At 42.0% G+C, this 26,425-nt stretch overlaps 2 protein-coding genes across 3 annotated transcripts in view; one reads left to right on the top strand and one right to left on the bottom strand.

Annotated features, from left to right (window-relative positions):
* Window positions 1–7,222: 7,222 nt before the first annotated feature.
* On the bottom strand, window positions 7,223–12,444 carry LOC112221269 (copper transport protein ATOX1). The gene is made up of 4 exons (XM_042303435.1): window positions 12,247–12,444; window positions 8,565–8,637; window positions 7,824–7,980; window positions 7,223–7,690 (listed from the first exon to the last, which is right to left on the bottom strand). Exons 1-3 carry the CDS (start codon window positions 12,253–12,255, stop codon window positions 7,853–7,855), a joined length of 210 nt encoding a protein of 69 aa, XP_042159369.1. The 5' UTR covers window positions 12,256–12,444; the 3' UTR covers window positions 7,223–7,690; window positions 7,824–7,852.
* A 310-nt stretch (window positions 12,445–12,754) lies between these two features.
* LOC112221268 (proton-coupled amino acid transporter 1) overlaps window positions 12,755–26,425 on the top strand; it is a 34,941-nt gene continuing 21,270 nt past the window's right edge. The window contains exons 1-3 of one of the 2 annotated variants that reach the window (XM_042303433.1): window positions 12,756–13,211; window positions 22,501–22,589; window positions 25,934–26,030. In XM_042303433.1, coding sequence (XP_042159367.1) covers window positions 26,000–26,030 — 31 coding nt within the window. In that variant the 5' untranslated portion in view covers window positions 12,756–13,211; window positions 22,501–22,589; window positions 25,934–25,999. Of the gene's footprint in view, window positions 13,212–22,500; window positions 22,590–25,933; window positions 26,031–26,425 lie in introns of both variants that reach the window. The other variant, XM_042303434.1, reaches the window with a different exon arrangement.

Here is a 26,425-nt window from a genome sequence, read left to right as displayed (position 1 = left end):
AGACCTATTTTGGCAGGATGCTGAGAAGAAGACCTATTTTGGAAGGATGCAGAGAAGACCTATTTTGGAAGGATGCAGAGAAGAAGACCTATTTTGGCAGGATGCAGAGAAGAAGACCTATTTTGGAAGGATGCAGAGAAGAAGACCTATTTTGGCAGGATGCTGAGAAGAAGACCTATTTTGGAAGGATGCAGAGAAGAAGACCTATTTTGGAAGGATGCAGAGAAGAAGACCTATTTTGGCAGGATGCTGAGAAGAAGACCTATTTTGGAAGGATGCTGAGAAGAAGACCTATTTTGGCAGTTATTTCATTCTCACATTAACTGACTGGGATAATAGCTAGAATGCATAGATTACTTAAAATGACTATCAAGGACAGTGAAGAACAGTGCAGAACAGTGAAGGCCTATAGACTGTCTGACAGATCTTCTAGCTACATTAATATAGCTAATAGTAGTCATTATCCGTTCTTGAAATAGGACAGTATCTTTTACTACAGTCCAACAGGTGAAGAGACCTTTCAACAGGCTATAACTGAGGAATAGCTGCCAGCATGGCAGCCGACTAGTCCCTCTGAGTAGTGAAATGTCTGCAGATGTAGCCCACTGTTTAAAACTCTGATGACGTGGTGTATGGGAGTACTGAATCACAGCCTGTGCTTGGTGTTCTGGTCTGGCCAGGCACTTTGGCTCACGTCCTGCCCAGCTGGACAGAGGAGATGAAACAGGGTGTTCAGGCCGTACAGAGGAATTAAGGACATTGGTCATTAATTTGAGATTCCACAGAACAGTTACTTTACTGAAACTTTCACTAAATCTTAAAAATGACTTCGTAAATTTGAGCATAAACCGGTCTGGTTATTGTTAACAAATTAAAGGGTGCAGTGTTCTTAATTCCATTTTTAGGATGACTCCAATGTCTTTCAGTCACAGCACATGTGGCTTCAACTCTCTCAAATAAACACATCGTCCATTTTGGGTTCTTCCTAGAGGCTAGTCTTTTTCTATTTGAAGTTCTGATAGGGGTTATGTGTGTGTTATGTTAGTGTCTGCATGAGCATGAGAGGATAATCTGTGTCTGGAGTTGTCTTGTGTCTGAAGGTGTCTTTTTCTATGAGGCTTGGTTAGAGGCTGAGTCTGTTATTGTCTTCTGTTTGAGCAGTAGAGCAGTCTGTCTCTGTGTCTCTATGTCTGTAAATGTCTCTGTCTCTAAATGTCTCTGTGTCTCTATGTCTCTGTCTGTAAATGTCTCTGTGTCTCTAAATGTCTCTGTCTGTAAATGTCTATTTCTCTAAATGTCTCCGTGTCTCTAAATGTCTCTGTCTCTGTGTCTCTGTCTGTATATGTCTCTGTCTCTAAATGTCTCTGTCTCCAAATGTCTCTAAATGTCTCTGTCTCCTAATTTCTCTGTGTTCTGTGTCTCCAAATGTCTCTGTGTCTCTAAATGTCTCTGTGTCTCTAAATGTCTCTGTGTCTCTAAATGTGTCTGAATGTCTGTGTCTCAAAATGTCTCCGTGTCACTAAATGTCTCTATGTCTCCAAATGTCTCTATGTCTCTAAATGTCTCTATGTTTCTAAATGTCTCTAAATGTCTCTATGTCTCAAAATGTCTCTGTGTCTGTATCCGTCTCTGTCTCAAAATTTCTCTGTGTCTCTAAATGTCTCTGTCTCTATGTCTCTAAATGTCTCCGTGTCTCTAAATGTCTCTGTCTCTAAATGTCTCTGTCTCTAAATGTCTCTGTGTCTCTAAATGTGTCTGAATGTCTGTGTCTCAAAATGTCTCCGTGTCTCTAAATGTCTCCGTGTCTCTAAATGTCTCTATGTCTCTAAATGTCTCTGTGTCTCTAAATGTCTCTAAATGTCTCTAAATGTCTCTATGTCTCTAAATGTCTCTGTGTCTGTATCCGTCTCTATGTCTCTAAATGTCTCTGTGTCTGTATCTGTCTCTGTGTCATGTCTGCAGCTGCCATTTTTATAGATGGAGCCATGATTTTAGAAGAGGAGGAAGTCTAAACAAACCACTGATCTGAGATCAGTCTACCTGCTCCATGTTATCAGCAGCACTATCAGCCTTCCTGGCCAGAGGAGACATTCAACGTTGGAATGCAATGAAAATCACTGCTGTGAGCTCGTCAGAACAAGCCCAAGGTGTTCTGATGTCCATCATTGCTGCAGCTACACAATAAATGCTGTTTGATTCTTGGTATTTGTTTGAAAAGACAAGGCCTCACAGTATCCATCAGCAGCAGCTGGGACTGGATTTATGTTGTCTAAAAAGTGTCACTAAGTATTAATTTGCTTTATTTTGTGCACCTTCAATCATACTACGAAATGGTATTTAAAGAGGCAAGGCTGCTGTTTGGCTGGTAAACTAATTATAGATTGTGGCTTTAATATCCGGCTCCATTGCGTTCCATTGTTGGCTGTGTAAAGTCAGAGTTTAGACCCCCCCCTTTTACACCACTGCTACTCTCTGTTGTTATCATCTATGCATAGTCATTTTAATAACTCTACCTACATGTACATATTACCTCAATTACCTCGACTAACCAGTGCCCCTGCACATTGACTCTGTACCGATACCCCCCTGTATATAGTCTCACTATTGTTATTTTACTGCTGCTCTTTAATTACTTGTTCATTTTATTTCTTATTCTTGTTCATATTCTTTTTATTATTATTATTTTTGTATTAATGTTTGTATTCTTTTTAAACTGCATTGTTGGTTAGGGGCTCGTAAGTAAGCATTTCACTGTAAGGTCTACACCTGTTGTATTCAGCATTTCACTGTAAGGTCTACTACACCTGTTGTATTCAGCACTTCACTGTAAGGTCTACACCTGTTGTATTCAGCATTTCACTGTAAGGTCTACACCATGTTGTATTCAGCATTTCACTGTAAGGTCTACACCATGTTGTATTCAGCATTTCACTGTAAGGTCTACTACACCTGTTGTATTCAGCATTTCACTGTCTACTACACCTGTTGTATTCAGCACTTCACTGTAAGGTCTACTACACCTGTTGTATTCAGCACTTCACTGTAAGGTCTACACCTGTTGTATTCAGCATTTCACTGTAAGGTCTACACCATGTTGTATTCAGCATTTCACTGTAAGGTCTACACCATGTTGTATTCAGCATTTCACTGTAAGGTCTACACCAGTTGTATTCAGCATTTCACTGTAAGGTCTACACCAGTTGTATTCAGCATTTCACTGTAAGGTCTACACCTGTTGTATTCAGCATTTCACTGTAAGGTCTACAACAGTTGTATTCGCGTATGTGAATAATAAAATGTGATTTGATTTAGATTTGAATTAAATCTAATGATGTGGGCAGTGCAGAAAATAAATACTATTTCAGCCAATCCAACCATGTCTGTATGCCCACTGTTGCGTATTTACTCTCAGCACTCAATATGCACATTTAACTCAATTCTCGATAAGTCAGATTTCTGTTTCCTTTGGCAGGGACCACAGGATCTAACAGGAGCGTTTCTCTCCCCTCAGGAGGACGGCCTCGCTGGTCAACTCAGGAGAGAGTCAGTCAGGGTAGTGAGAGGAGTGTGAATTTACTGTACCTCCCTGGGATTTCCTATTTAAGCTGTTGAGACACTTGATTGAACAGCCAATTATTCAATCGTAGCTCATCAATCAGTCTCTATATTAAACAAGCAACAGTCTTGGGTTGCACGAATTCCAAAAAGTGACAAATATTTTAATGTACATTTTAACAACACTTACAGTAAGTTATCTATTACGAAATATTGTGTTTATTACTGTTTGATTCATTCAGTCGCAAATGTATTTATTTATAAATTATTATTATTACTTTTATTTATTTTATTTAGAAATATATTTTTAAAAAATGGTATGAATTACAAAAATAAGTCTTCCTGTTTCCATAGATCTCCTTCTGCAATGAATAAGTTGAGTGAAGTGTTATAATTGTCACTAGATGTGGATGAAAGCAATACAGATGATTTTTTTACAATAACAAAGTATTTAATAAGCATCTGTTCCCAGATATACCTGCCTTATGGACAACGTTTGCCAAAATCACAAAAGGAAATAGACTGTATTTGTGACCGTCTAGCTAAGCCAGTATCATTTGTAAAAGAATAAACATGATATCATTGATAGAACAGAATACAGAATGCAGGAACAAAGATCCAAGGCTGTCATTGGACACAACCATTTCTGAACGAAAGAAGCCCAACCATTTCAATCAGATTGAACCATTTCAATCAGGCTATAACGTGTAAACTGAAAGGCTATCCCTGATCTTCCAGTAATGAATTAATCTGACTGAGCTGCTTGAAAGAGGACATTTTCAAGAACATCTGAGGAACAGAGAAAGACAATAGCAAGTGGCATGAGGAGCCCAGTAACAGTGATGACAGCCATGGTGTCTGTGGAGTTTAGGCTGTACACAACATGCCTGTGTGCCCCCATGGTGGCTGGTCCAACCGGAGGGGACCAGCAAGGGCCTGTTTGCCATTTTTATTTTTTTATTTAACCAGGCAAGTCAGTTAAGAACAAATTCTTATTTTCAATGACTGCCTAGGAACAGTGGGTTAACTGCCTGTTCAGGGGCAGAACGACAGATTTGAACCTCATCAGCTCGGGGGTTTGAACTTGCAACCTTCCGGTTACTAGTCCAACGCTCTAACCACTAGGCTACCCATACAAACATGAATAGAAAAATAATAATAATAATAAAGAATATGAACAAGAATAAGAAATAAAATGAACAAGTAATTAAAGAGCAGCAGTAAAATAACAATAGTGAGACTATATACAGGGGGTACCGGTACAGAGTCAATGTGCAGGGGGGGGGGGCAATGCCTTGTTTTAGGCTCTGCAACAGCTACGAAGGCTTCTCCAGTTGCACCGTGTTCCCAGCATGGATGGGTGAGCAGCGTTGCCGTTACATGTTGTCCTTTTGTGGAGGGAGAGTGACTACATCCCTAATCGCACCATATTCCCATTATAGTGCACTAATTTTGACCGGAGGCCTATAGAGCGCTATCGGGGGGGAATAAGGGTGCCATTTGGGATGCATGCAGTGCTATTCCAAACCACTGTACAAGAGAACAATTGGGCCACTGTGACAGTATGTTGGTAGTAGTGTATGTGTGACATACTGTCATCAAACTCAAAGCGTTATGACATCAGGCTCTTTCTTCAGGGTAAGCACATTTTGTCAGGCAGCAGTCTCCCACTCACAAGATGTGATGAATGTGGGCTATTCATTAAACTGGGCTACATTGACATACACATCTGTTTTATTCAAGAGACCGAGAACAGGTTTATAAAGTATATAACTTCAATTGCAGTATATAACTACAATTACAGCATATTATAACTTGAGGCCTAGTCTCTTTTTAAAATGGTGGATGTTTCTCTCTAAATAACACAAACATGTACCTGAAATGGCTGACTGTCTGCCTACTACTATGTGTACAAATGTCAACATAGGCTAAGTTGATGGCATGAACGTCAGATTCCTTATAAGTACCTATTTGATTCATTATCAGGTACATATAGTTTGTCTTGGATATTCCTCTCTGGCTCCAGTGCTCTCTCCTTTGCTGCTCTTTTCACTATCAGACCAGCTCTCGACAGTGGTAGGAGCGTCATTGCTGCACTACTCCTCGATATTATCTCAGGTAGGCAATGAAATATTATCTCAGGTAGGCTATGAAATATTATCTCAGGTAGGCAATGAAATACTATCTCAGGTAGGCAATGAAATATTATCTCAGGTAGGCAATGAAATATTATCTCAGGTAGGTTATGAAATATTATCTCAGGTAGGCAATGAAATACTATCTCAGGTAGGCTATGAAATATTATCTCAGGTAGGCTATGAAATACTATCTCAGGTAGGCAATGAAATACTATCTCAAGTAGGCTATGAAATATGTCTCAGGTAGGTGTTTGTGCTCGCTTAAGGATTTGTCACTACATTAGAGCATTATGACATGGAGTGGAATCCAGATTGATATGAATCCAAACAGATATGCTCCGTATGGTTAAATGGAATATCAGTTTGTATTCCAGGTTGCAAAATGCCCAGGATGTCAAAAAATACTTGCTAGTTTATATGCATATATATATATATATTCATCCTGATTTCTGTTGGCTGCAATACATGCTTGGTGGGAATTTGTATGTGATTGGGATGCAAGATCAGCTTTTATACGCCAGATGTGTTTGTTACTTGGAAGGTGTTTTTATCTTCATGTTTCAAATTATTTGTTACTTTTATTTTCTATTTGGTTTTTACCTAAAAACCTTTTTTTCTTCTTAAAACTTCTTAACGCGTTGTTAGTTAAAGGCCTGTCAGTAAGCTTTTCACTGTAGGGTCTACACTTGTTGTATTCGGTCCACGTGACAAATACAATTCTATTTTGATTTTCCACTCTGTCAATATATTATTAAGTTTTCATTGTTTTTTTGTTCTATCCCTCCCAGTGGTCCTGTGTACCAGTACTGTAATCCTCTTCCTGGTGTCCATCGAAGAGCAGTCATCACTGATGTTCAGATATCTTGGGTGGTCTTTCTACATCTGCTGTGCCACCCTCTTTTATGAATTGGTAGTGTCCGTTGTCGTGGGACTTGTGGAAGGTCCCGTTCGGATTGTACCAACTAACATAGGGGTAAGGGATGGTTCGCCTGTCATAGCACCGTACACTAAATCGCAAATTGTCTCAGAGATAGTACATACACCGTGTCTCATACCATGTCTTCTTAAAAATGTACTTTTTTCTAATAAACTACATAACGCTCTTACCCCTTCAGAATAAGCATGAAAAAGCTATATGATTTACAAATCTACTAACTGCAGCTCAATCATTTATCTTTGACGAAAACGGCTGATGTTGGCATTTGCACGGCTGAAGGTACATGACATTGTGCAAGAAACTGAAGTCGAATTCCACGCAATCGATGAAAAAGGGGAGGGATCTTCCTGTCAAATTAAACCAAGAACAAACACTACCACCTAGTGGCAGTCACATCATACAACCTGGCAAGACATCTCCAAACTAAAATAATATGTTACTCATCAGAACTTGTATGCGGACCAATTTTGTTTTTATTATTTCTTATGTAAATTAGGCCGTATTTTCTTGGGATAACAAACAGCTCTTTAGGACGGCCTTCCGCAGAAGGTTTGACTATGTGTGAAAATAAAAAAATAAGAGGACAGGTGTCTAGCTAGAATCACCGTTTTTTTTTTATTTGACATGTGGGTAAACATGAACAATATTCAGACAGCGAAAGGAAAACGTAATACAAGATGGTTGCCGTTCCCCCCAAATCAATGTGAATTACAATAGGTGCTTTCATTAAGACAAAGCAGAGACAGCGATCTTTACATCCTTTCATTTCCCTGCGGTAAAGTTAACCCATATAGATAACATGATATATTTAATCCTGCGCATCAATCACACTGGATATTCACAGTGGATTCATCCCAAAAGAGGGTACTCTATTCCGTATACAGTGCCCTACTTTGGACCTGGGCCTTTATAGTGGCATTTGGGACACATCAATAATAGTGCTTAAATGACTGAAAGTGGACAGCTTGGCAGTACAAGCTCATTCCAGTGGTCCATGAAGACATGTCAGCCAGGGATCTTTCTTCTCATGATCATCCTTCATATCAGCACCAACCAACAGCTAACACACAGAAACAAGGACACGATAAGGCTAAACAGGTTGCGATGATGAGAAGAGGAAGGAGCTGTAGGGATGGATGGGAAGTTTGTTCGATATTGAATTGATTGTCACTTAATATATTTAGAGAGTTCACCTGTTCTATAGAGAAAAGAGGATGAATCGTCACTTGGGGCCGATGTAGTTAGCCGCCTTTCCAGTCTTCTTAAGTGTTTCCAGAAGCACGTCCGTGTCCTTGTCAGACTCAATGAAAACCTTCTTGTTGGGGAGGTCGATCTCAAATTGGACACCACCTTACGCCAACAAATAAGACAGAAAGAGAAAAGAAAACTATTTTAGCAAGCCAGTCAATATGACGCAAGTAATCTATATTTGCTGAATTTAGCTAAACCAAAGCACACCATTCTCAACAAAGTGTGTGAGCCTGTGTGTGTGTTGTTTAACAGATGTTCCAGAAAGCTGGATTTGCTGTGACATTTAGCTACTCACCCAGTTTATTGAGGACTCGGGTGACATTTAGCTACTCACCCAGTTTATTGAGGACTCGGGAGACATTTAGCGACTCACCCAGTTTATTGAGGACTCGGGTGACATTTAGCTACTCACCCAGTTTATTGAGGACTCGGGTGACATTTAGCTACTCACCCAGTTTATTGAGGACTCGGGAGACATTTAGCGACTCACCCAGTTTATTGAGGACTCGGGTGACATTTAGCTACTCACCCAGTTTATTGAGGACTCTGTGACATTTAGCTACTCACCCAGTTTATTGAGGACTCGGTGACATTTAGCTACTCACCCAGTTTATTGAGGACTCGGGTGACATTTAGCTACTCACCCAGTTTATTGAGGACTCGGGTGACATTTAGCTACTCACCCAGTTTATTGAGGACTCGGGTGACTGCCCCAGAGCATCCCTCACATGTCATGTCCACAAAGAATTCGTGCTTCTGTGGGAATAATTTACAAAATGATTAATATTCCAGGGGTTGTGTGTCATTCTCATGCTAGTATGGGACAGCTAACCAGTTTGCAAGCAATGACTAGCTAAGCTAGCTAGCTATGTATTCGTTTGATTAAATCAGGCTGTAATACACAATTAATTGGCATATACAGCCTGAAAAATCATGTAAAATGTCCCTTACAAGCCAGAATGTTGAATAAAATTACATTTAAACTTACTCTACATCGGTTGTCTGTGCGGTTTAATTTGTTCTTCAGCTGCTTGAAATTTGAGACAAAATATCCACAGGAATGTATTGTTAACCTATAGAGCCCCACAGTGGTGATGTCATAATACCCATAAAATCTAGCGGTCAAACAGGGAAATGGTTCCAATCGTTTTTTCCACCATTCATTTTCCCCATAAGGGATTTTTGAAACACTTAAATAAGGGCTGTGTTTCGTGTAGGCTTACCCTGGAGTGACATTTTGATACCCATGTAAATCTCTCTCGGACAAGGTGACTTTGATCAATATATTCGGCTCTGCAGTGAAAGTGTCCACCACCATGGACTCTTCAGGAGCACCATTCAAACCCTCAACCCTTTTAACATCTGTTGCATATGAAATGCTCTGGACAGCCCTGTCTTTGGGCACCTCATTGTCTTTCCTTCTTGTGGGGCATTCCAAAGACGTGGCTTCATGTTTCCCTCCACAGTTACAACATGTCACATTTTCATCACTTTTATAACACATGATCTTTCCCACAACTTGGACATCTTGTCTTCTCCCTTCTGCAAACACTTGCTACATAACCAAAAGCTTCACAGTGATCACACTGCATTGGTCTTGGGATAAATGCTTTGACTCTGTAGTTTCTACAGTGCATTCGGAAAGTATTCTGACCCCTTGACTTTTGCCATATTTTGTTACGTTACAGACTTATTCTAAAATTGATTAAATATTTATTTTCCCCTCATCAATCTAAAACACAATAACCCATAATGACAAAGCAAAAACAGGTTTATATAATTTTTTGGCAAATGTATTACAAATAAAAAAACTGAAATATTCAGACCCTTTACTCAGTACTTTGTTGAAGCACCTTTGGCAGCGATAAACAGCCTAGAGTCTTCTTGGGTATGACGCTACAAGCTTGGCACACCTGTATTTGGGGAATTTCTCCCATTCTTCTCTGCAGATCTTCTCAAGCTCTGTCAGGTTGGATGGGGAACGTCGCTGCACAGCTATTTCCAGGTGTTCGATCAGGTTCAAGTCCGGGCAATGGCTGGGCCACTCAAGATCATTTAGAGACTGGTCCCGAAGCTACTCATGCGTTGTCTTGTTTGTGTGCTTAGTGTCGTTGTCCTGTTGGAAGGTGAACCTTCGCCCCAGTCTGAGATCCTGAGACCTATGGAGCAGGTTTTCATCAAGGACCTCTCTGTACTTTGCTCCGTTCATCTTTCCCTCGATCCTCACTAATCTCCCAGACCCTGTCGCTGAAAAACAGCTCAGACACGAGACGTATGTGGCAGGGTCTACAGACAATCACGAACTACAAAAGGAAAATTAGCAATGTCGCAGACACCAACGTCTTGCTCCTGGACAAGCTAAACAGCTTCTTCACCCGCTTTGAGGATAACACAGCTCCACCGACGCCGGCCCGCTACCAAGGACTGTGGGCTCTCCTTCTCTGTGGCCAATGTGAGTAAGACATTTAAATGTGTTAACCCTCGCAAGGCTGCTGGTCCAGACGGCATCCCTAGCCACGTCCTCAGAGCATGCACAGACCAAGACCAGCTGGTTGGTGTGTTTACGGACATATTCAATCTCTCCCAATTCCAGTCTGCTGTCCCTACATGCTTCAAGACGGCCACAATTGTTCCTGTACCCAAGAATGCAAAACTGAAAGAAATGAACTAAATGACTATTGCCCTGTAGCACTCACCTCTGTCATCATGAAGTGCTTTAAGAGACTAGTCAAGGATCAATTCACCTCCATCTTACCTGCCACCCACTTAAATTTGCTTACTGCCCCAATAGGTCCACAGACGATGCAATCGCCATCACACTGCCCTATCCCATGTGGACAAGAGGAATACCTATGTAAGAATGATGTTCATTGACTATAGCTCAGCATTCAACACCATAATACCCTCAAAGCTCATCATTAAGCTCGAGGCCCTGGGTCTGAACCCCACCCTGTGCAATTGGGTCCTGGACTTCCTGATGGGCCGCCCCCAGGTGGTGAAGGTATGAAACTACACCTCCACTTCGCTGATCCTCAACACTGGGGCCCCACAAGGGTGCATGCTCAGTCCCCTTCTGTATTCCCGTTCACCCATGACTGCGTGGCCACGCACGCCTCCAATTCAATCATCAAGTTTGCAGACGACACTACAGTGGTAGGCTTGATTACCAACAACGACGAGACAGCCTACAGGGAGGAGGTGAGGGTTACGGGAGTGTGGTGCCGCGAAAACAACCACTCACTCAACATCAACAAAACAAAGACGATCATGGACTTCAGGAAACAGCAGAGGGAGCATCCCCCCATCCACATCGAAGGGACAGCGGTGGAGAAGGTAGAAAGTTAAGTTCCTCGGTGTACACATCACTGACAAACTGAAATGGTCCACCCACACAGACAGTGTGGTGAAGGAGGCGCAACAACGCATCACAGGGGGCAAATTACCTACCCTCCATGACACCTACAGCACCCGATGTCGCAGGAAGGCCAAAAAGATCACCAAGGAGAACCACCACCCGAGCCACTGCCTGTCCACCCCGCTATCATCCAGAAGGCGAGGTCAGTACAGGTGCATAAAAAGCGGGGACCGAGAGACTGAAAAACAGCTTCTATCTCAAGGCCATCAGACTTTTAAATAGCCATCACTAGCACAGATAGGCTGCAGCCTACATACACAGACTTGAAATCATTGGCCACTTTAATAAATGGAACACTAGTCACTTTAATAATGTTTACATATCTTGCATTACTCATTTCATATGTATATACTGTATTCTATTCTACTGTATCTTAGTTTATGCTGCTCTGACATTGCTCCTCCACATATGCATATATTTTATTTATTTATTTGAACCTTTATTTAACTAGGCAAGTCAATTAAGAACAAATTCTTATTTACAATTATGGCCTACACCGGCCAAACCCGGACGACGCTGTCCGCTGCCCTAGGGGGTCCCAATCACGGCCGGCTGTGATACAGCCTGGAATCGAACCAGTGTGTCTATAGTGACGCCTCAAGCACTGAGATGCAGTGCCTTAGACCCATTCCTTACTTAGATTTGTGTGTTTTGGGTACATGTTGTGTAATTGTTAGATTACTTATTAGAAATTGCTGCACTGTCGGAACTATAAGCACAAGCATTTCGCTACAGGTAAACTAGTTCGTTTCCTGTGGATATTTTGTCACAAGGACAAACCGCACAGACAACCGGTAGACTACGTGTAAATATAATTGTATTAAACGTTCTGGCCTGTAAGGAACATTTACACGATTTTGCAGGCATTAGTTTCAGGCTGTATATGTATCAAAGCACCGCAATCTCAGCACCAGCTAGCTACTTAACAATGTAACAATAACACATCTTACGGTCGTCATGTTGTGGTTGAGTTCAAGATCAATTGACGTTCGCCTCTTTCAAAGCTTGCACGACTAGGTAGTGAATGTGTTGCTGCCGGGCTAGCGTCATCAAAGTTAGGGACCATCAACACTTTGCTAGATATTGGTGAAAGTAACTTGGCATTTTTGAGGCAAAATTCACATGTATAACGTTAGTGGGATGAGAGCACAATTGTACTGACGAATATCATTTTTTTCCAGAAAACTTTACAATTAAATTATTTTGGGAGAAGTAATTTTTTCCCCATAGCTACATTGTTGCAGGTAACTTATCCAGATCCCTTAATATGTCACACCGGAATGCGGAAGTTGTTTTATCATTCTGGAACGTTTTAGAATTCTTTTTATTTTATTTTTAGGAATCAGCTACAATTAAACCAAATATGAAACAATGGCCGAGTTCGCGAAAAAGTGACACATGGTGTCACAATATCGATAGATTCTGGCGCGGATTTACATTTTTCAGATAAGCAAAAAAAATGTAAGACTAGCCCAGTCTTTTCCATGGGCGAAACACGCAGCGCTTTACGCTTGTATCAACTTGGCCAATTAAATGTTTGTGGTGATGTTTCACACCAAACAATGGGCATCATTTCAGACTAACGATAATTGACTTAGCTAGTTTTGATGGAAATAGATAGTTTGCGTAACAAGACAGCTAGCAAGCTACAAAATCAAGTATCCAACATTTGGTCAGCTGACATGCACCCTCTTCCAAACGATGTGACCAAACGACCTTTGTACCGGTAGTGGTCTTCAAAAAAGCTAGCATTAGCAGTTCATTTGTATTTTTTTTACAGAGATCGCCTTTTCCTCTCACAGCAAGTACAATATCGACGTGCATAGTAGGAAAAAAATACTGCTCTGCCAAGAGATGCCCCTCTAGCGAACTCCTTTGATGTAACACTACCGAGGCAGGAATCACCGCTTTACAGGTGAGTTATCGTATATAACGTGCTAATTAACGTTACTTAGACACGATTGGAGCATGCAAAACAAACTGATTAATGTTTTGTCCACTGACGTTAACCAGCTGGAGGTGATGTAGCTGTAATATGTGATCAAACAATGATGTTGATATAGACTTGCTTGGCTAACAAATACAGCTCCAAACCGAACGGTTTCTAATGATGGCTTTGAGACCTTGCAAAAAAAATTAAATGTTTTGAAACTGCAGTAAAAGTGTAATTACTGCAGTCGACTGTGCTAATTTGGACGCAGTAATTGCAGAATGTAATTTTTTGGGGGTAAGTGGGTCTAAAGTGCCATACCTAGCTAACGTTATACCTATAGCTTTTTTGTTGTTGTCAGCTAGTAAATTAAGTGGGTAGTTGTGGGTAATTAGCTAACTGACAGCTACTGTGCCAAAGCCCTTTCGTAGGTACTTCTGTTAATTAATTGATCAATGAATGTCATTATGTCCAGATAAATGAGCAATGACGTCTGACGATATACTGGACCAGTTACTTAAACATTTTAGGCTAATCCAGGCATGTTTATATTCAGATGTAAAGCAAGGGCTAATGGCATGTCCATGCAGTTTTCAAACAATGTACTGGTAAGTGCTAAAATAGAGGTGTGTTCCTGTCACCAGATCTCAGCTAGGGCTGGGCGATATATCAAATTTAATGTTGTTTTGCACAATATTCCAAATGCCTGTATCGCAAGAATCAAGTTCTTTTGATGTTTTTTTTTAATGAGTGTTTATGTCGGCTTGTTCTCCTGTTGTGTTTTTGGTCTCGTCTCCTTCACTCCTGTGTTGTGTGCAACCTTCTCATTTACACCAGAGATCTGGATATAATGATGTTCACGTCTGCACCCTAACAATGGGAGTCATTGTACCGAAGGCGGGAGGGTAGATGACAAGCCCATAGAAAAGCATTATGCTTATTTTGAGAGCTTTTGGCCTCTTTCTCTCTGTTTACACACGCACTCATCAAGCCCCTCCCCCTGCCACTCACAAAATCAAATAACATTTTATTGGCCACATGCCTCGTCAGCAACAGGTGTGTAGACTAACAGTGAAACGCTTACATACTGGTCCTTTTCCTTCAGTGCAGAGTTAAAGGTAAACAGAGAAAACAAATAATAAGAATAAATCCACAATGAGTAAAGGTAACTTGGCTGTATACACAGGGTACCAGTACCGAGTCCATAATAACTTGGCCGTATACAAAGGGTACCAGTACCGAGTCCATAATAACTTGGCCGTATACACAGGGTACCAGTACCGAGTCCATAATAACTTGGCCGTATACACAGGGTACCAGTACCGAGTCCATAATAACTTGGCCGTATACACAGGGTACCAGTACCGAGTCCATAATAACTTGGCCGTATACACAGGGTACCAGTACCGAGTCCATAATAACTTGGCCGTATACACAGGGTACCAGTACCGAGTCTATAATAACTTGGCCGTATACACAGGGTACCAGTACCGAGTCCATAATAACTTGGCCGTATACACAGGGTGCCAGTACCGAGTCCATAGTAACTTGGCCATATACACAGGGTACCAGTACCGAGTCTATAATAACTTGGCCGTATACACAGGGTACCAGTACCGAGTCCATAATAACTTGGCCCTATACACAGGGTGCCAGTACCGAGTCCATAGTAACTTGGCCGTATACACAGGGTACCAGTACCGAGTCCGTAATAACTTGGCCCTATACACAGGGTGCCAGTACCGAGTCCATGTGCAGGGGTACTAGGTCATTGAGGTAGATATGTACATATCCCTACCTATAAAGTGACTAGGCAACAGGATAGATAATAAACAGTAGCGTATGTTGATGATTTCAAAAGAGGTATTGCAAAAATGGTCAACACAGATAGTCCGAGTGGTTAACTAATTTATAACTTATTAATAATGATCTATAGGCCCATGCTGAATCTTTTCAGCCTCCTGTGGGGGAAGAGGCATTTTCATGGCTTCTTCATGACTGTGTTGCATTGAGCCTTTAAAAAAAAAAACTTTTTAGGGGGTAGATCAGCTTTAATATTGCAGATTGTGGCTTCTATCAATGTAATTGTCTGCATCATTTCCAATCCCCCAGATTAAACAATAATATATATATTATTTTCCCCTAACCTCCCCTAATTGGAGTAAACTAATGGACAACAACTTTTAGGCTTTTACTTCCAGCTTATACATACTATATACATTTTAAGGACACAGTCTATTTTCCAATAGTTTGTTTGTTTTTTAGGCCCATTCATTCAGCCTCCCTCAACCCCTCCCATCTTATCTCTGAAGACCATCCAGTTTTGATTTATATTTGTCAACTGTGATGTTTCAAAAAGGTTCTGAACCCGTATACATTTTACCTGAGTTCTTTTTAATTTAATTACATTTTTAGTCCCACCCTTGAGAAATAATTTTACGGTAATGGAGAAGTTGACCTTTCTACTGATAGCCTTTTTATGTCTCAACTCCTCAAATTACGTGCAGAGTAAACACTACTACAACGGGAGTATCCATGAACATTGATTTTGGGAAATGAATCCTCAGTTTGTCGAGCACAGCATTGAGGTAACACGTACCGCTAGCAGCATTTTAGCCAAAGACTGTTATACTAGCTGTCTAGTCTATTTTTATAAATGTGCAAAAAGCATAAAACACAGTTTTATGTAAGGATATGGCAACTCATTCTCATTGTGAGAAATGTGGTAGGCCACTTGATTTCAACATCTGAACAAAGTGGACAGTCTAGTATGCTGTTCAAACAGTCGGAGATAGACAGAAAGGTGGCCATACTTCAACTGTTCAGCCTTGTTAACTAGCAAATAGATCCAAGTTGGTTAAACTTGTAGTCATAGACTGTTCTCTCTGCTACCGCACAGCAACAGTACCGGAGTGCCAAGTCTAGGTCAAAAAGACTTCTTAACAGCTTCTACCCCCCCAAGCCATAAGACTCCTATTACAGCTAATCAAATATCTACCCAGACTATTTGCATTCCCCCCCCTCTTTATGCAACTGCTACTCTCTGTTTATTATCTTTGCATAGTCACTTGACTTCTACCTACAGTTGAAGTCAGAAGTTTAAATGCGCTTAGGTTGGAGTCTAACTCGTTTTTCAACCACTCCACACATTTCTTGTTAAAACAAACTATAGTTTTGGCAAGTCAGTTAGAACATCTACTTTGTGCATGACACAAGTAATTGTTCCAACAATTATTTACAGACAGATTATTTCACTGTATCACAATTCCATTGGCTCAGAAGTTTACATACACTAATTTGACTGTGCCTTAAACAGCTTGGAAAATTCTCGAAAATTATGTCATGGCTTTAGAAGCTTCTGATAGGCCAATTGACATAATTTGAGTCAATTTGAGGTGTACCTCTGGATGTATTTCAAGGCCTACCTTCCAATTCATTGCCTCTTTGCTTGACATCATGGGAAAATCGTAGACCACCACAAGTCTGGTTCATCCTTGGGAGTAATTTCCAAACGCCTGAAGGTACCACGTTCATCTGTACAAACAATAGTACGCAAGTATAAACACCATGGGACCATGCAGCCGTCATACCACTCAGGAAGGAGACACGTTGTCTCCTAGAGTGTGAATAGTGCAAATCAATCCCAAAACAGCAAAGGACCTTGTGAAGATGCTGGAGGAAACGGGTACAAAAGTATCTATATCCACAGTAAAACGAGTCCGATATCGACATAACCTGAAAGGCCTCTCAGCAAGGAAGAAGCCACTGCTCCAAAACCGCCATTAAAAAAGCCAGACTACGGTTTGCAACTGCACATGGGGACAAAGATCGTACTTTTTTGAGAAATGTCCTCTGGTCTGATGAAACAAAAAAATAACTGTTTGGCTATAATGACCATTGTTATGTTTGGAGGAAAAAGCATCCCAACCGTGAAGCACAGGGGTGGCAGCATCATGTTGTGTGGGTGAGGTGCTGCAGGAGTGACTGGTGCACTTCACAATATAGATGGCATAATGAGGATGGAAAATTATGTGGATATATTGAAGCAATATCTCAAGGCATCAGTCAGGAAGTTAATTAACGCTTGGTCGCAAATGGGTCTTCCAAATGGACAATGACCCCAAGCATACTTCCAAAGTTGTGGCAAAATGGCTTAAGGACAACAAAGTCAAGGTATTGGAGTGGCCATCACGAAGCCCTGACCTCAATCCTATGGAAAATGTGTGGGCAGAACTGAAAAAGCGTGCGCAATCAAGGAGGCCTACAAACCTGACTCGGTTACACCAGCTCTGTCAGGAGGAATGGGCCAAAATTCACCCAACTTATTGTGGGTAGCTTGTGGAAGGCTACCCGATACGTTTGACCCAAGTTAAACATTGTAAAGGCAATGCTACCAAATACTAATTGAGTGTATGTAAACTTCTGACCCACTGGGAATGTGATGAAATAAATCAAAGCTGAAATAAATCATTCTCTCTACTATTATTCTGACATTTCACATTCTTAAAATATAGTGGTGATCCTAACTGACCTAAGACAGGGATTTTTTACTAGGATTAAATGTCAGGAATTATGAAACTGAGTTTAAATGTATTTGGCTAAGGTGTATGTTAACTTCCGACATCAACTGTACATACTACCTCCACTAACCGGTGCCCCCGCTCATTGACTTTGTACCGATACCCCCTGTATATAGTCTCCACATTGACTCTGTACCGGTACCCCCTGTATATAGCCTCCACATTGACTCTGTACCGGTACCCCCTGTATATAGCCTCCACATTGACTCTGTACCGGTACCCCCTGTATATAGTCTCCACATTGACTCTGTACCGGTACCCCCTGTATATAGCCTCCACATTGACTCTGTACCGGTACCCCCTGTATATAGCCTCCACATTGACTCTGTACCGGTACCCCCTGTATATAGCCTCCACATTGACTCTGTACCGGTACCCCCTGTATGTAGCCTCCACATTGACTCTCCACTGGTACCCCCTGTATATAGTCTCCACATTGACTCTCCACTGGTAACCCCTGTATATAGCCTCCACATTGACTCTGTACTGGTAACCCCTGTATATAGCCTCCACATTGACTCTGTACCGGTACCCCCTGTATATAGCCTCCACATTGACTCTGTTCCGGTACCTCCTGTATATACCCTCCACATTGACGCTGTACCGATACCTCCTGTATATAGCCTCCACATTGACTCTGTTCCGGCACCTCCTGTATATACCCTCCACATTGACTCTGTACTGGTAACCCCTGTATATAGCCTCCACATTGACTCTGTACCGGTACCCCCTGTATATAGCCTCCACATTGACTCTGTACCGGTACCCCCCTGTATATAGCCTCCACATTGACTCTGTACCGGTACCCCCCTGTATATAGCCTCGCTGTTGTTATTTTACTGAAGCTCTTTAATTATTTGTTACTTTTATTTTTTACTGATCTGGTTTATACTGTTCTTTCGTTGTCCAGAAGCCAAAGGCTCAATCCTAGTCATATTAGCAACCCCTGCTAGCTGTTGCTATTATATTCCCCCTCTTTCTAAAATTCTATCAGAGATTTTCATCTCTATCACAACTGCTCGCATTAGGTTAAGAAGGGTGTTTTCCGCAAATTACATTTTGGTAAATGTATGAAAATTAAGTTTTATTAGCGGCTTTATTACAGGAGTTGCATGTTCAATAACAGGATGTAGCCTTTTGGTTTGCTGACTGATAACAGGATATAGCCTTTTGGTTTGCTGACTGATAACAGGATATAGCCTTTTGGTTTGCTGACTGATAACAGGATATAGCCTTTTGGTTTGCTGACTGATAACAGGATATAGCCTTTTGGTTTGCTGACTGATAACAGGATATAGCCTTTTGGTTTGCTGACTGATAACAGGATATAGCCTTTTGGTTTGCTGACTGATAACAGGATATAGCCTTTTGGTTTGCTGACTGATAACAGGATATAGCCTTTTGGTTTGCTGACTGATAACAGGATATGGCCTTTTGGTTTGCTGACTGATAACAGGATATAGCCTTTTGAACTGTCAGACAATAGGCTTGTCATTGTTGCATGTTTCCTTTTAAGCTCTTAATGAAAAATGTCTTACTTGTAGACATGCATATTATCAGAGAAGAGGCAAAGCAAGAGGTATCACTCTCATCTAAATCTGTCCAAAATACACCTGCTCGTTGAACATCTCATTCCAAAATGATGGGCATTAATTTGGAGTTGCCCCCCCCCCCTTGTTACTATAACAACCTCTACTCTTCTGGGAAGGATTTCCACTAGATGTTGGAACATTGCTGTGGGGACTTCCATTCTACCACTAGCACATTAGTGAGGTAAGGCGCTGACGTTGGGTGTTATTTGGCATTACATTTTATCCCAAAGGTGTTCGATGGGGTTGAAGTCAGGGCTCTGTGCAGGCCAGTCAAGTTCTTCCACACTGATCTCGACAAACCTTTTCTGTGTGGGCCTCGCTTTGTGCACGGTGGCATTGTCATGCTGAAACAGGAAAGGGCCTTCCTCAAACTATTGCCACAAAGTTGGAAGCACATAATTGTCCAGAATGTCATTCTATACTATAGCGTTCTCTTCACTTGAAATAAGGGGCCCAAACCATGAAAAAAAGCACCAGACCATTATTTATCTAACACCAAACTTTACAGTTGGCACTACTATGCATTGGTACAGGTAGCGTTCTCCTGGCATCCACCAAACCCAGATTCGTCTGTCGTCTGCCAGATGGTGAAGTGTGATTCCTCACGCAAGAGAACACATTACTACTGCTCCAGAGTCCAATGGCGGCGAGCTTTATACCAGTCCAGCCGACACTTGGCATTGCGCATGGTGATCTTAGGCTTGTGTGCTGCTGTTCGGCCATGGAAACGTATTTCATGAAGCTCCCGACCAACAGTTCTTGTGCTAACATTACTTCCAGAGGCAGTTTGGAACTTGGGAGTGAGTGTTGCAACCGAGGACAGACGATTTATACAAGCTACACACTTCAGCACTCGGCGGTCCTGTTCTGTGAACTTGTGTGGCCTACCACTTCGCGGCTGAGCCATTGTTGCTCCTAGACGTTGGGAAGGTGGCATCATATGACAGTGCCTCGTTGAACGTTACTGAGCTCTTCAGTAAGGCCATTCTACTGCCAATGTTTGTCTATGGAGATTGCATGGCGGTGTGCTCGATTTTATGCACCTGTCAGCAAAGGATGTTGCTGAAATTGCCGAATCCACTAATTTGAAGGGGTGTCCACATACTTTTGTGTATATGTTGAGCCTAGCCCAGAGCTGAACCCCTAAACTGTCTGTATAACTGAGTCTATAAGGTCCAGTTCTGTGTTTGTATTGCATCATCTGTAGAACTGTGCATTTTCCATGTCAGAAGTGATTTTCTTATTTGCATTTCATCATAACCTGGAACAAAGTAAATAAATACTGACAACATTCAGCAAATTGTATTGCTTCATGACGCCGACAGGTTAGAGGTCAAAAGTTTGGATCTATGAATATAGTCTCCTAGCTAAGAAGGGTATCATCCCCTAGCTATGCATCTTCAATGCAAGATCATTTTCTATGTTCCTCCTCTGACAAGGAACAAAAAGAAAAATAACTGTGCTTGATTGTCTAAAAATAATAAATATTGATGAGGTTTAATAGCCATTTTTAAAAACTCACTTGACTACTTACTACTTGTCTAAGTTGTTCTTCATCACACATGGTAGCACGTTGTGCTGCTAATAACTTACTGTCCATCACTCCCCTGAGGGAGGGAACTGATGGATTGGTACGTATGTACATAGGCCAACATATGTTGACAAAGAAATTGGAAGTGAAAACCAAGAGAGACAACAAAATATCAGAAGTCACACTTTTAGGGGAACAGAATGTAGCCAGCCTCGTTGCCTTTTTCAGAACAGGGGAACAGAATGTAGCCAGCCTCGTTGCCTTTTTCAGAACAGGAGAACAGAATGTAGCCAGCCTCGTTGCCTTTTTCAGAACAGGAGAACAGAATGTAGCCAGCCTCGTTGCCTTTTTCAGAACAGGAGAACAGAATGTAGCCAGCCTCGTTGCCTTTTTCAGAACAGGGATGGTCATTTCAAGGTTGTTCAGCAGAGGCAGTCAGCATCTGACTGTTCAGTAATATCATTGAACTAGTTGCTGTCAGCATCTCTGACTGTTCAGTAATATCATTGATCTAGTTGCTGTCAGCATCTCTGACTGTTCAGTAATATCATTGATCTAGTTGCTGTCAGCATCTCTGACTGTTCAGTAATATCATTGATCTAGTTGCTGTCAGCATCTCTGACTGTTCAGTAATATCATTGATCTAGTTGCTGTCAGCATCTCTGACTGTTCAGTAATATCATTGATCTAGTTGCTGTCAGCATCTCTGACTGTTCAGTAATATCATTGATCTAGTTGCTGTCAGCATCTCTGACTGTTCAGTAATATCATTGAACTAGTTGCTGTCAGCATCTGACTTTGCAGTAGTGTTGCATGGTATACCACTACAATGGTAATATCATGATACCAAACATTTTAGAATACCGTAGTCCCGTTTCGTATGATACTACTAACTTTTTCAGCCTCACCGATCTAAAGAACCTGCTGGCTGTATGTGCCGGTCCAATAATAACCAATTCACTTTTGTGCTTATATCACGTGTGGCAGCTGTACTCAGCCAGCAGGCAGCCACATTCCCTACCAGCTCTCACTCAGGCAGCTTCACAGCAAAGGGAACTGCTTGCCTCTACTTAAAATATCAAAGGGACGCAAAACCATCTGTTTTGGAACGACCCTTGTGCTGAAAATAAAGTGTCTGTGTGTCTCTCCAGTCTACACAACATAAACCCCCAGAAACCATCTCTCATTGGCCATATCTGGTTTACAATCGCATACTTTTCTCAGGGGTTGGAGAGAAAAGGAAAAAAAAGGAAACCAGATATGGCCTATGAGAGATGGTTTCTGTAAAGGTGGTTCTCACACACACACATGCACACACACACACGCACACACACATGCACACACACGCACACACACACACACAAGGTTTTTGAAAACAGTTGTAGGTAAACCGAGACAGTGGTTGGTGGTGGTCATCTTAGACTGTGAACAGATCTACTTTTGGATATTAGGTAAAGTTTCATACCCAAATAAGGAAATGAGATGATGATGATGATGAAGCCTAGTATCTGGACTATTAAAAGACATGTTTCCAGGGTAAAAAGAAGATATCTTTTTGTGATCTCTTATAGCATATTCATCATAACATCAATATCATCATCTGACTGGAGAGACACACCACTCATTTTGATTAATCCACATTCAACTCCCAAAGACCAGGGTAAGAAGTTCTTAATTATTTTTGTACTAATCTGCACACTTAAAAATATTTCATGTGTTTTTAAAATATTGAAATATCAAAAATCACTCGCATTAGGCAGAATAATAATAGTAATTTATTGCATTTAAAAAAATATATATTTTCATTATACAAGAGTGAAGTGCATCAGTGTTTAACGTGGTAGCTGGGATGCAGACCCTGATGAGTCTTCTGTTTAAACTGTTTTGTTACATTGGAGCGGCTTTCAGAGTGAGCAACGTTGACACGTGTATCATTTCAGCAACGTTGATACGTGTATCATTTCAGCAACGTTGACACGTGTCTCATTTCGGCAACGTTGACACGTGTCTCATTTCGGCAACGTTGACGCGTGTATCATTTCGGCAACGTTGACGCGTGTCTCATTTCGGCAACGTTGACGCGTGTCTCATTTCGGCAACGTTGACGCGTGTCTCATTTCGGCAACGTTGACGCGTGTCTCATTTCGGCAACGTTGACGCGTGACGCGTGTCTCATTTCGGCAACGTTGACGCGTGTCTCATTTCGGCAACGTTGACGCGTGTCTCATTTCGGCAACGTTGACGCGTGTCTCATTTCGGCAACGTTGACGCGTGTATCATTTCGGCAACGTTGACGCGTGTCTCATTTCGGCAACGTTGACGCGTGTCTCATTTCGGCAACGTTGACGCGTGTCTCATCATTTCGGCAACGTTGACGCGTGTATCATTTCGGCAACGTTGACGCGTGTATCATTTCGGCAACGTTGACGCGTGTATCATTTCGGCAACGTTGCATTTCGTTGACGCGTGTATCATTTCGGCAACGTTGACGCTGCGTGTATCATTTCGGCAACGTTGACGCGTGTATCATTTCGGCAACGTTGACGCGTGTATCATTTCGGCAACGCGCGTTGCAACGCGTGTATCATTTCGGCAACGTTGACGCGTGTATCATTTCGGCAACGTTGACGCGTGTATCATTTCGGCAACGTTGACGCGTGTATCATTTCGGCAACGTTGACGCGTGTCTCATTTCGGCAACGTTGACGCGTGTCTCATTTTTCGGCAACGTTGACGCGTGTCTCATTTCGGCAACGTTGACGCGTGTCTCATTTCGGCAACGTTGACGCGTGTCTCATTTCGGCAACGTTGACGCGTGTCTCATTTCGGCAACGTTGACGCGTGTATCATTTCGGCAACGTTGACGCGTGTATCATTTCGGCAACGTTGATACACGCGTGTATCATTTCGGCAACGTTGATACACGCGTGTATCATTTCGGCAACGTTGATACACGCGTGTATCATTTCGGCAACGTTGATACACGCGTGTATCATTTGGGCAACGTTGATACACGCGTGTATCATTTGGGCAACGTTGATACACGCGTGTCTCATTTGGGCAACGTTGATACACGCGTGTCTCATTTGGGCAACGTTGATACACGCGTGTCTCATTTCGGCAACGTTGATACACGCGTGTCTCATTTCGGCAACGTTGATACACGCGTGTCTCATTTCGGCAACGTTGATACACGCGTGTCTCATTTCGGCAACGTTGAGACACGCGTGTCTCATCGCCTGTTATAACCAATTGCACAGACCAGTCTGAGTAGACTGAGCCAATCAGCCATTCAATGTAGGATTCTATTATCCACTGACCAGTGAAGTTAAATTCAATATGTTGCATTGAGTAAAAGTGTGAATCCTTGACTGGTATCGTGATACTTGGCCTGGTATCGTTAGTACACTGAACAAAAATATAAAACCCAACATGCAACAATTTCAAAGATTTTTTTGAGTTACAGTTCATATAAAGAAATCAGTCAATTTAAATAAATTCATTAGGCCCTAATGTACAGATTTCACATCACTGGGAATACAGATATGCATCTGGTCACAGATACTTAAAAAAAAAAAAAAAGTTTGGGCGTGGATCAGAAAGCCAGTCAGTATCTGGTGTGACCACCATTTTGCCCCATGCAGTGTGACACATCTCCTTCACAGAGTTGATCAGGCTGTTGATTGTGGCCTCTGAAATGTTGTCCCACTCCTCTTCAATGGCTGTGCCAAGTTTCTGGATATTGGGGGGGGGAACTGGATCACGCTGTTGTACACATCGATCCAGAGCATCTCGAAAATGCACAATGGGTGACCATGTCTCGTGAGTATGCAGGCCATAAAGAAACGAAGACATTTTCAGCTTCCAGGAATTGTGTACAGCATCTTGCCACATGGGGCTGTGCATTATCATGCTGAAACATGAGGTGATGGCGGCAGATGAATGGCATGAAAATGGACCTCAGAATCTCATCACGGTATCTCTGTGCATTCAAATGACCATCGATAAAATGCATTTGTGTTCATTGTTCGTAGCTTATGCCTGACCCGTACCGTAACCCCACCAATGGGATTCTCTGTTAACAACGTTGACATCAGCAAACCGCTCTCCCACACGACGTCTGCTATCTGCCCGGTACAGTTGAAACCTGGGATTCATTTGTGAAGACCACACTTCTCCAGCGTGCCAGTGGCCATCACAGGTGAGCAGTTGCCCACTGACGTCGGTTACGACACTGGAACTGCAGTCAGGTCAAGACCCTGGTGAGGGTGACGAGCACGCAGATGAGCTACCCTGAGACGGTTTCTGACAGTTTGTGCAGAAATTCTTTGGTTGTGCGAACCCCAAGTTTCAGCAGCTCAGTGCGGTCGGGTGCGGTTGGACGTACTGCCAAATTCTCTAAAATGACGTTGGAGCCGGCTTATGGTAGAGAAATTATCTGCCAAGAGCTCTATTGGACATTCCGAGCTGTCAGCATGCCAATTGCATGCTCTCTCAACTTGAGACATCTGTGGCGCTGTGGGACAAAACTGCTTATTTTAGAGTGGCCTTTTATTGTCCCCAGCACAAGATGCACCTATGTAACGATCATTCTGGTTAATCAGCTTCTAGATATGCCACACCTCTCAGGTGGGATGGATTATCTTGGCAAAGGAGAAATGCTCACTAGGGATGTAAACAAAGGTGTGCACACAATTTGAGCGAGAAGGTTTTTGTGCATATGGAACATTTCTGGGATATTTTCATTTCAGCTCATGAAACAATGGGACCAACACTTTTATATTTTAGTTTAATAGAAAATCTTAATATCGTGACGACACTACTGTGCAGTAATAACGCTTAACAAGTTGCTGTCAGCATTTCTGACTGTGCGGTAATAGCATAGAACAAGCCTCAACTCCAGCAGTTCTATGTTTCTCCAGATAAGAACACTGCTGATTCTTTGAGATCTGGTAAGCTAGTATAACATGGAAATCATTTCTGTTACATTGTCCTTTACCACAGTGGCTCTGAAGGAGGCATCCGAGACGAAGGCAGCAGGAGGATCCACCCAGCGCCAGCGGACCAACCATGACCTCCAACACTGACAATCGTCAAGACGGTATTTATTTTGAAACCCAGAACAGGGCCTGTATTCATAAAAAGTAGGACTGCTCGTCTGGTATCAGTGTCTCTATATGAGTAGGAGTGCTGATCTAGTCATTTTTTAAATGTATTTATTTATCCTAAGGAATACGTTTATATGGACAGGAGGCGACCTGATGTACTCCTACTCTGAGAAGCTTTAGAATTATGAGCCCTGGGCTGTGTTCAACAGGGCACAACCTTGTGGAATGTGCAGATGGCAATCTGGACAAAGAATCCCAATAGGACAAACATGATTCTCTGACACGTAGACGAAGGAATGAGATCCTGTCTATTCATGACGTTTCTACCTACAGCGTTTGCCTAGTGAACATGTCCAGGGAACTCATGTACCCTGTGATTGAGTAGGAA

Source organism: Oncorhynchus tshawytscha, linkage group LG21 (assembly GCF_018296145.1).
Source record: "Oncorhynchus tshawytscha isolate Ot180627B linkage group LG21, Otsh_v2.0, whole genome shotgun sequence".
Taxonomy (NCBI): domain Eukaryota; kingdom Metazoa; phylum Chordata; class Actinopteri; order Salmoniformes; family Salmonidae; genus Oncorhynchus; species Oncorhynchus tshawytscha.
Note: the sequence above shows the minus strand (reverse complement) of the source record. Positions and strands in the feature narration are given on the sequence as shown.

Coding starts and splice junctions, on each gene's coding strand:
- LOC112221269 (XM_042303435.1), bottom strand. Junction 7,981..8,564: donor CCGAGTCCTCAATAAACTGG/GTGAGTAGCTAA, acceptor TGTTGGCGTAAG/GTGGTGTCCAATTTGAGATC.